Source organism: Trematomus bernacchii, unplaced genomic scaffold (assembly GCF_902827165.1).
Source record: "Trematomus bernacchii unplaced genomic scaffold, fTreBer1.1, whole genome shotgun sequence".
In the NCBI taxonomy this organism is placed as follows: domain Eukaryota; kingdom Metazoa; phylum Chordata; class Actinopteri; order Perciformes; family Nototheniidae; genus Trematomus; species Trematomus bernacchii.
Genome location: NW_022987645.1, coordinates 802,801 through 813,834, shown reverse-complemented (window position 1 = coordinate 813,834; position 11,034 = coordinate 802,801). Strand labels below are relative to the sequence as shown.

At 42.0% G+C, this 11,034-nt stretch overlaps 1 protein-coding gene across 1 annotated transcript in view; it reads left to right on the top strand.

The window, feature by feature from the left end:
• The window catches only part of LOC117485374 (zinc finger and SCAN domain-containing protein 21-like), a 13,662-nt gene extending 8,684 nt beyond the window's left edge, over positions 1-4,978 (top strand). The window contains exon 2 of the mRNA XM_034133885.1: positions 3,510-4,978. Within this exon, the coding sequence (XP_033989776.1) occupies positions 3,510-4,561 (1,052 nt within the window). The 3' untranslated portion in view covers positions 4,562-4,978. The remainder of the gene's footprint in view (positions 1-3,509) is intronic.
• The last annotated feature ends 6,056 nt before the right edge of the window (positions 4,979-11,034 follow it).

The window sequence follows — 11,034 nt, the reverse complement described above, 5'->3', positions numbered from 1 at the left end:
TGTCTCTGCTGTCACCAAAGTGAGCTGTAATCTTCCGGGTGAACTGTCGTCTGGCTTTCCGGATGCCACGGGATAGGTCGGCCCTTGCTGCTCTGAGACCAGCTGGATTGCCCTCTCTGAAGGCAGCGGGCCCTCAGCAGCCTGTGGACCTCTCCTGTCATCCATGGCTTCTGGTTGGCCCTGATAGTGATGGATCTGGTGTGAGTCACCTCCTCAATGCATTTAGTGATGTAGCCTGTAACAGTTTCTGTAAATTCCTGGATGTTGGTGGTGTTGTATGTGGCTGCGTGCTGAAACATGTCCCAGTCTGTAGTTTCAAAGCAGTCTTGTAGTGCAGCTGTGCTGTCCTCTGACCACACGCATATCTCCTTGGAAACCGGTTTGGTGACTTTCACTCTGGGTCTGTATGCAGGTTTTAGCATGACAGTGAGGTGATCAGAGTGTCCGATGTGGGGGAGGGGGGAAGCCTTGTAAGCTCCCTTGATGGTGGTATAAACAAGACCCAGAGTATTATTTCCTCTTTTTTCAGGTTTGTATGATTTAAAGTCCCCAGTGACAATGAGAAGGCTGTGTTGTCTGCTGGTTAGAGATCACTCGATACAGCTCACCGAGTGCCTCCTCTCTCTCCTTGTTGTTAGAGGTGGGGGGGGATGTATGCTGCGACCGGCAAGATGGAGTTAATCTCCCTAGGAAGGTGGAAAGGCCTGCACTTCACGAACATAAACTCCGCCAGCGGTGAACAGTGTTTGTAGAGAATCACAGCGTCCCTACACCAAGCATCACTGATGTAAACAATCACACCGCCGCCGCTCTTCCCCCCGCTAGCCGTAGCTCTGTCTGAGCGGTAGCATGTTAGCCATTCGAGCTGAATGGCAGAGACTGGGATGTTGTCATTTAGCCATGACTCCGTAAAAACGTACACACAGCACTCTCTCACCTCACTCTGGGTTGACCGGAGTATGTTCATTTTATTGTCCAGTGAGGGAACATTAGCCATGAGAATGCTCGGAATAGCGGGCCTGTGTGGACTAGCTGCTAGCCTAGCTCGGATGCCTCCGCGCCTACCCATCTTCTGCTTCCTCTCGCACCGTTTGCGGCGTCTCCTATTCAGCATGTAGGTAGCAGGCGAGGGCGAGGTTGAACTTATTCCAAAGCCCTTGAGTACCTCTGCCAGCGTAGAGTCTATTGTTTGTTTTGTTGATATTTCCTTGTCCAGCAGGAACTCACGACTGTACTGTATACTCCTGACTATACTATCGGTTCGGGTGGTTTGAAGTGAACGAGACAAACCAGATGAACAAACGTTAAAAACACTCCAAAACACTAAAGACTCGGGAGAGCTAGGGGCCGCTGCTGCTGTCTGCGCCGCCATCTTTTCATATTAGGCATTTTAATGCCTCCATAAACAATTTAAGCATTCGAGACTGAGGACTATGTACAACAACTTTAAAACAATGGCACTAGCAATACTGTGGTGAGACAACGTGCATGTTTTTTTGACAGTTTATTCGTAGAGGAATTTTGCTCTTCTCTCCTTCTGGGTGGCAAACCTCTGAAAGACTCTTTTTTGCTGTCTCAGCCATCTGACGCTCTATTTGACACCATTTTCATATTTCTGGAGTAATTATACAGTTTTTGATTAGAAGGGGTTGGACCCCCTTTTTGCCTTCAGAACTGCCTTAATTCTTTGTGGCATAGACTCAACAAGGTGCTGGAAACACTCCTCAGAGATTTTGGCAGGTCTGTCGGCTGATTCCAATCTCTCTTTCCACCACATCCCAAAGGGGCTCTATAGGATTTAGATCAGGTGACTGTGGCCATTGGAGAACAGTGAACTCATTGCCATGTTCAAGAAACCAGTTGGAGATTATTAGAGCTTTGTGACATGGGGCGTTATCCTGCTGGAAGTAGCATCAGAAGATGGGTACACTGTGGTCATAAAGGGATGGACATGGTCAGAAACAACACTCAGGTAGGCTGTGGCGTTTAGACGATGATCAATTGGTAGTAAGCGGCCCAAAGTATGCCAAGAAAATATCCCCCCCACCGTTACACCACCACCACCAGCCTGAACCGTTGATACAAGGCAGGATGGATCCATGCACTCATGTCTTCTGACCCTACCGCCTGAATGTCGCAGCAGAAATGGTCTTGTGCAAACCTTGGTTGTAAGAAGTGGTTATCTAAAAATTCAGCAATTTAGAAAAAAGTCAGGATTTGGACAAATAAGTTATGAGATTTGCGGAAAAAAGTCTAAATGTTGATGTTTTTTGGAAAAAGGGAAGATTTTGAGAAAAAAAGTCAGGAAAATAATGGATTTATTTTATTTGAATGAAAAGTCAAAATTCGTAGGTTTTCTGAAAAGGCCAGATTGTAGAGATTTATGAAAAATTCAGCATTTTAGAAAAAGTCAGCATTTGGGGAAAAAGTCAGGATTTTGAGAAAATTATTCAGAATTGTGTGGTTTAAAAAAATAAGTCAAAATTCTGAGGTTATCTGAAAAGTCAGAATATTGAGATTTTCTGAAAAATTCAGCATTTTAGAAAAAGGTCAGACTTTGGAGAAAAACGTAATTATTCTGAGTTTTCCAGAAAAAAGTCAGGATTCTGAGAAACAAAGTCAGAATGTTGCTGACTTTGCAGCATTTTAGAAAAAGTCAACATTTTGGGAAAAAGTCAGAATTTGGAGAATTATTATTGTAGAGATTCTATGTATTGTCGAGAGGAAGGGGAGGCACACGAGACCCAACGATGCAGACGAGCTGAAGGCCGCTAGTGAAGCAACCTGGGCTTCATCACACTTCAGCAGTGCCACAGACTGATAGTCTCCATGCCACGCCGCATTGATGCAGTTATTCATGCTAAAGGAGTCCAACCAAGTACTGACAGCAGGAACATTAACATACTTTTCAGAAGGCCAGCATTTCTATATTATTAAAAAATCAGTTTTTGCATTGGTCTTATGTTATATTCACATTTTCTGAGATGCTGAATTTTGGCTTTCATTAGCTGTAAACCGCAATCATCAAGATTAAAACGCTGGAAATAATCCCTTTGTATCTGATGAATCTATGTGATGTATGAGTTTAAACTTTATAAATTGAATTACTGATATAAACTCACTTTTCCATGATATCCAATTTATTGAGATGCACCTGTATGAGTCCAAGTACAGGTTTAGCAAGGCGGTGAGAGATGCTAAACGACTACTCTGAGAAACTCCAACACCAGTTCTCAGCTAACGATTCTGCAGACAGGTCACAAACTGTAAGGCTAAGCCCTCACACTCCGTGAACGGCCGACGCCTTGCTAAGCGTCAGTGAAACTACGTTTTAGATCAGCTACCGTACTAACTCACCTGTTGTCCTGAAACTCTCCAGGGCATCTGGAAAAGCATTTAAAATATGGATTGGATAAGGGCTGCAAAGTTAAAGAAGTGTTACTCGTGGTAAGATTTTAAATTCTAGTACTCTACAGTTTCTCTGAATATGTGTTTCCTGTTTCCTGCAGACGTCCAGCAGCTGGTGGTGGTTAAAGAAGAGGTTCCCCCTGAGCAGCAGAAGTGGAGCTCCAGTCTGGACCAGGAGGACCCAGAGACCCCCCCACACATTAAAGAGGAACAGGAGGAACTCTGGAGCAGTCAGGAGGGAGAGCAGCTTCAAGGGCTGGAGGAGGCTGATAACAACAAGTCCACATTCACTTCTGTCCCTGTGAAGAGTGAAGATGATGAAGAGAAACCTCAGTCCTCTCAGCTTCATCAAAGACAAACTGAACACCTGGAAACAGAAGCTGATGGAGAGGACTGTGGAGGACCAGAACCAGCCAGGAACTCAGATCCAGAGAGACATTTACAACCAGAGACTGAGGACAACCCTGGAGACTCTTCTGAACCTGACACTGAAGACAGGGCTGATTGGAAGAAGACCAGAGAACCAGGTTCAAACTCTCAGAGAAATAAACAAGACCCTGTCAGTGATTCAACACGTAGTGCAGGAGAGAAAAAATGTGGCTGCTCTTTGTGTGAGAAAACGTTTACACACAGAGGAAATTTAAATCGGCACATGAGAATCCACACAGGAGAGAAAACATTTGGCTGCTCAATTTGTGAGAAATCTTTTGCACAGAGAGGAGATTTAAAGAAACACATGAGAATCCACATAGGAGAGAAACCATTCATCTGCTCAATTTGTGAGAAATCTTTTGCACAGAGAGGAGATTTAAAGAAACACATGAGAGTCCACACAGGAGAGAAACCATTCAGCTGCTCAATTTGTAAGAGATGTTTTGCAGGGATTGGAGATTTAAAGAAACACATGAGAATCCACACAGGAGAGAAACCATACAGCTGCAGTGTTTGTGACAAAAGATTCAACCGGAGTCATCATATCAAATACCATAAGTGTGTTGGTCGTCAGTCCTCACAGCTTCATCAAACTCAAACTGAGGAGAACAGAGAGGCAGAGCCTCCAGCCAGCAGCTCAGCTGAACACATGGAAACAGAAGCTGATGGAGAGGACTGTGGAGGACCAGAACCAGCCAGGAACTCAGATCTAGAGTGTTAGAGCCATTTTCCTTTTGTTATTATTGTCTGAATGTTACGCTTAATAATAATATAAATTAGATTAAACTCTCACTTATCAGGTATTGTTGTGAGTCACACTATGGTTTAAAATGTATTAATTTAAGGCTCACTTATTTGTTATGATATGTGCGTCAGTCTCACGTGCATGGGTATATGCCTATATATGGTAGGTTGATGGACACAGCTGATGGTGATGAGACGGGGAAGGGGAAAAGTCTTTTGACCGTGTTCTTTATGTTCTTTTTGAGACGGATAACTTTATTTTACCATGAAGCGAAGAAATGTGCTCCTGTTTGTATGTCGTCTGGACCATTGAATAAAGCTCATCTAATTCAACAACGATCTAAGTGTAATACGTCTTACCTTTGCTGTTTTCTGATCAAAAGTTCTGTTCAATGGCATTACAACTTAGATAAACGGTGCTGAAGGTTAATCCAATGTCTCTGTGTCCCTTTGAAATGATTACTGATAATCCATCATCATATTTATGGCAATGAGCCGTTTTCAGTTTTCAGAGTGTAACATAGCTTTCGGTTTAGGCATGCTGGTTGCGCATCACTCTCACTTATCAATGGTAACGTGTAGGTGGATTTAGGAACCCCCCCTCGATTCTATTGGCTCTAACGGTTCAAAAGAGGTGTCATTCACCAAAATCGACCACTGGGTTCCAGAGATATGGCAAATTCACCCAAATGACCCCAGAAGTGGTTTTCTTTTCCTAAACCTCTCTAAAAAGGTCAAATGTCACTTGATTAGCATCAATCTTGATACAGGGTACTTATTATATGTTATAGTTTGGATTCCTAAAGCTTTTAGTCTCCGATCCCATCATTCAAGGGTGGTTTTCACTATAAGTAATGTTTTTTTGTTCAATCTGAATTTTCTTTAAAATAAAAACATCTATATTGATTCTCACTTTTCTACATCCAACTCACAGGTTTATCATTGCTTTGAGAAAAAAAGATTATTGATTTACCTTTTAGAAGTGAAGATATAGTAATTTGTTCTGGGCATGTCATTTTCGAGCCTGAGAAATAAAAAACACTGAAAAAAAATAAAACTGCATAAAAACGTATAATATTTAAAACAGATGATAATAAAAGTTTAAACAATAAAACTAAATATATAACAAATATATTAAAACGTTAGAACCTAATGTAAAAAAGACTAAAATTAGACATATAAACATCACACATAAATAATAAACATAAATATATAAAATATATATAAACAATACAATTAAACATAGAGAAATACAAAATGATATATAAAGACTATCCATACACACTCCCAAATACATTTATAAATATGGCTATAGACAGAAAAACAAATATATGTGATCAATACATAAACACTGAAAATACATTTTAAATTTGAATAATAAAACTAATTAAAACTGCGGTCACAGTCGTGCGCAGTTGTGGACGGGCCCTCGCGTCTTTGCGCCTGTCTGGGAGGGTCGCCGGTCGTCTCGAGTCCTCTGAAATGAGCTGTTTGTCATTTCTCAAATGTTCGCGTCCTCGACTCCTCGATCCTCAGGTAGTGACCCGGAAATGGATGTCAGCGCGCCGTCTCGAAGGAAAACACATTTTTCTTAAGGCTCATCGAGGATCGATTATCGAGGAGGTAGTCTGTTGGAGCCGTAACCGAGGATACACTGATTTAGAGGAGAGAGGAGAGAGGTCTCTCTGGAGGAGCTATAACCGAGGGTACACTGATGTAGAGGAGAGGGGAGTCTCTCTGGAGGAGCTATAACCGAGGGTAACTGTTATGTCATTTGTGTGCAGATATTTCTTCCTCCTCCTGTGTCTGTGTGGCTGTGTGTGAGTAAGCCTGCGAATACCAGCCCAGGGCGAGTAGGACAGATGTGCTAAATGTTCATTCAGGTTGGACAATATCGCTGAATTACCGAGGCGCGCACAGGACACAGAGGCGCGCCTGTCGCTCAGCCCGTCATCACTGGGGCTGTAAGGTGGCTGAGTGACAGACACAGAGGCAATAGGCGTTACTATCGGAGATTGAGCGGCGACACTTTTACGATCAACATACATTTTAAGCATGTGTATGTGACACACACAAGTTTTTTCTACGATCCGGAGTGCGGATCATATAATCCGTTCCACTGAGTTTACGGCCCACCTCATACGGGCCGGAAAACTTTGCTTGCAGGGCCAAACCAACAACGGGCAGCAGAACTAATACTCGGCCACCGGTTTGGAATTCCCGAGCAACTGACTTTTTGTCGTACCGGGCTTTCATTTTAGACTGGACGGTCCGGAGCGACTCACGGGCCAAATCACAGGCATGATGTAGCCTTTCTGTGAATGAACTAATACCTGTATGCTTTAGTAGATATCTACAAATAAACAGTAGATATTTTTCATGAAACCATATATTGCTTCACATAATAAAATATACAAGGGCTGTAGCCTTGTCGTGGCCCATTCTTGTGGGTTATCTAAAACTGTGCCACGTCAACAGGGATCCGCTTCTTGACTCACACGTTAAAAACCATCCAAATAAAGCTCTGGAGGCGCTGATTTCTTTGCCTTCTTTGGCCGATTTATTTGCTTCCATATATTTAAACAAACAAAATAAACAAAATGATCAGTGTAACGTGAGCTCAAAGACTGTTCCGATTCCCCGTTCATTGCTGGAGACGATTTCCACCTCACGCTCAGTCCCACCCCTTCCTTATATAACAGGTGTGGCTCACAGTAAATCAAAGTTTTCCTCCGAATATTTAATTCGGTACTAATACATAAATGGAAAGAATATATTAAGATCTAAATTAATAAGAAAATAATACACTCATTGTCAACACAGAAAATGGCTCTAACATTCCAGCCCCTAATTGCATAGAATATAGCAATTACAACAAATAATAAATAGAGCCAATATTCAAAACAAATATTCATTTTCTTCTTGTCAGAGTTCATAGATGAAATTCATCTTGAGTTTCATAATTCGATTATCGATTTTTCTAGCTTCAGCCAGTAGTAGTAGTCCAGTTAATCTCCAGCTTCCAGGAGCAAACAGAGTTTTTGTTTTAACTAGAACACCACCCAGGAGTTTCTGGGAGCTGAATCGTCCACCATAACAACGAGATCTCCAGAAAGAAAGTTCCATTTATTTCGCTGTTGCATTGTTGGAAGGAGGTTAATGTCCTGTGCAAAGTGTTGCCTTTGTTCAAATGCAAGTATGGCCATTTCAGCCTTGTCCATATCTTCCACAGTCCGATTTGTGTTGACGGTCACTTTAAGGTTTATGGCCCGTTCCTTCAGTGATTGATCTCCAAGAGCAATCTTTTCCATTTCAGGATCCAAGCTACAGCTTTTTTTCAGGCTGTTCCAATCTGAGTAGTGCTCAATTAGTTCGCTTGTGGGACTTTTCCCCTCAATACTCATCACATTTACAGTGACATTCCTTTTCACTACAGGATCATCTGGAGAAAGAGAGCTTTGTGATATTTTGTCTGGGTTCCTTGGCCACTGAGACTCCTCCTCTTGCAGGAATTCAGGTCCTTGTAAGAGTTCATTGTTGAGTGATGTTCCTTTGTATGAAGATGTACAATCAAATACTACTCTTAGTGTCTTTTTTCGCTTGTGATACACCCTGTGGTGGGGTATGTACCACACCTTGCTATCATTTTGATGAAGGTCCTTCGATGCCACCTTCTCCGCATAGCCTTTTGTGATTCCATCTTCCATGAAAACCTTGTACTCTTCAGCATAAGCAGCATCCTTCTTGAATTTCCTAGCGAGGTAATGTGCTCTTTGTTCAGCTATATGGTGATTATTGGGCATGATGACATCACTATTACGAAGTGGCAAAGGTAGATAATAATGATTATCCTTCAGTGTAGCTGCACTTGATACCAGCTGCCTGAATTTACTTTCTTCAGCTGACATTTGAAGTTTTCTCTCTCTGGGAAATCATGATGGTACTGATTTTCAATTGAGATGCGGTTTACTGATGCCGCTGGTCTTCCAAATTTGTCCACAGCTGTAGTTGAACTAAGCGGTCCATTGACGACCCATCCTAAGAGAGTTCTTACAGCATAAGGACCGTTACCTTGGATATTTATGATTTGCCAGGGCTCCATTGCCTTTGGGACATCTACTCCGATTAAGAGTTCCACATCCGCATCAATTTCTTGTTGTTGTATTTCCTTCAAGTAATGCCACCTGTTGAGATCCTTTTAAGAGAAAAGGTTCCTCTTTGTCACTGGTATCTTTCTTTGTGTGTATGTCTTCTGCAGCTCAATAAAGTTATTCCCATCCAAATCCCCCACTTGTAGTCCAGTTATTTCATAACTATCCACTGGTTTCTTTTGACCCATTGTTTGCAGGAGAACTGTAGTCTTCCGTCCTGTTGTATTCAGCCGCCGCATCAGATTTTCTGTGCAAAAGGTTGATGTGCTGCCAGGATCAAGAAAGGCATATGTTTGTATAGTTTTGCTGCCTTTGGAAACTTTTATTTGTACTGGTACTATTGACAGTTTGCAATCTTTTCCAGCCCCGATATCCTCTTCTTTATCCAAAATGACAGGAGCCCCACTGACTGATCGTTTTGGCCAATTAGTCATGTGGTCGTTTTCATTCTCTGTTGGTTTATCGATGTGTAGAATGCTAGGGTGCTTTCCTTGGCAGTGTAGGCATGTCATCCTCTTCCTACAAGTTCTGCTCATGTGTCCCCTGGTTAGACATCCAAAGCATATGCCTTTTTCCTTCAATAGTTGCATCTTTACATCACTTGGTTGCATTTTTAACATTTCACATTCATTCAGTGAGTGCTTGTCTTTCTTGCAAATGCAACAATTACCATCCCACCTATTTGTAACCAGGCTTTCAGGCTCTTGATAGCTTTTTGGACTTGCAGTGTTACAGTTCATCCTTTCTATTGCTATGGCAAAGCTACTAGTTTTACCTTGTTGGCTGATTTGCTGTTTGGAGTAGGATGTCATAGCTTTTGGGATGGCTCTCTGGGATGGCATAACATCATGAATATCACCAAAGAGGGGATCTTGCAGAATGCTGGCTTGCTTTTCTATAAACACAACAAGGTCAGAGAATGTGGCCCTTCTGTGGTTTCGTTCCAGAAGCTCGAATGCTGTATTTCTCCACTTTTCCTTCAGCTTGTATGGCAGTTTTGACACAATGAGCTTTAAAGTAGATACAAGATCCAGTTCTTCCATGCTTTTTAGTTCCATCATAGCATTGCAGCATCCTCTCAGGTAAAGGGCATAGGCATGTAATGCTTTTCCATCATCAGGCTTAATCATGCTCCAGTTGAGAGCTTTCTCCATGTAGGCATTTGCAATTTTCAATCCATCTCCAAAATGAACTTTCAGAAGTCTTCGTGCTTCAGCATAACCTCTCTCTGGTTTCATGTGAAAACAGCTCCTCACCAGTTCCCTTGGTTGGCCACTAGTGTATTGTTCAAGGTAATAAAGTCTATCATCATCACAACTAGTTTTATTCTCAATGCCATGTTTAAATGCTCGCATGAATGTTTGGAAACTTAAAGGGTCACCATCAAATACAGGTATTTGTCTGGAGGGAAGTGAGGATTGTTTTTGATGTAACATTAGTAAATCTGCAATATCATTTTGCCTCTGGATCACAGTTATCAAATCTTTACTATGACTACTAGAGTCTGATTTCTCAGAACTTTCACTCCTTGGTGGCTCCGATGTTCTAAGCAATGGAGCTGGTTCAGAGGGGTCTAATGCAAGTGCAGGTATTTGAGCTCCGGGAACTCTGTGAAGTGATGGTTTAGCAATGTGGCTTGTCTGGCTTGTCAAATATTCATTCATTCCATCTCTTTCCTGTACTGTAGAATGTCTTTCAGGGCCCACATAAAAACTGTCAAACACCTTTAATTTGGCTTCAGATTCGGCTATATGCTCCTCCAGTTCCATTCTCTCCAATTCAGCTTGTAATCTGTTTTTCTCCATTTCCATTGCCTGTTTCCGTTTTAATGTGGACATCCGTGATTGTAATGCAGCTTTCTCCGTGGCTACTTTAAGACGAGCTGAGGATATTGAAGTTGCAGATTGTCTTGTCTGATTTGAACATTTTGATATCCTAGACTCATCGGATACATTGGAGATACTATCATGAGGATTAACAAACATCTGAGGGTCTGGTGGAAAAGTGTTCCATGAATCCACTTCCTTTAGGAAATTATCAAATGTTTCCATTTTGGGCTCATACCAGTCCAACGTCTCATTTTCCTTTATTTCAGAAGGTAAAAGCATTTGGACAGCAGCATGAGCATCTTTAAATTCATCCAGAGTCACTTTTAATTGTTCCACACCTCGTAACACCCTTTCACTATTTCCACTATCAGCAAGCAGTGGTCTGAGTTCATTCAGTTTGCGCGTGCACGCGCCCAGTCTCCCTCTGCGCTTCGCACTGAGAGTTTTTAACTCATTGTCTATTTTATCAG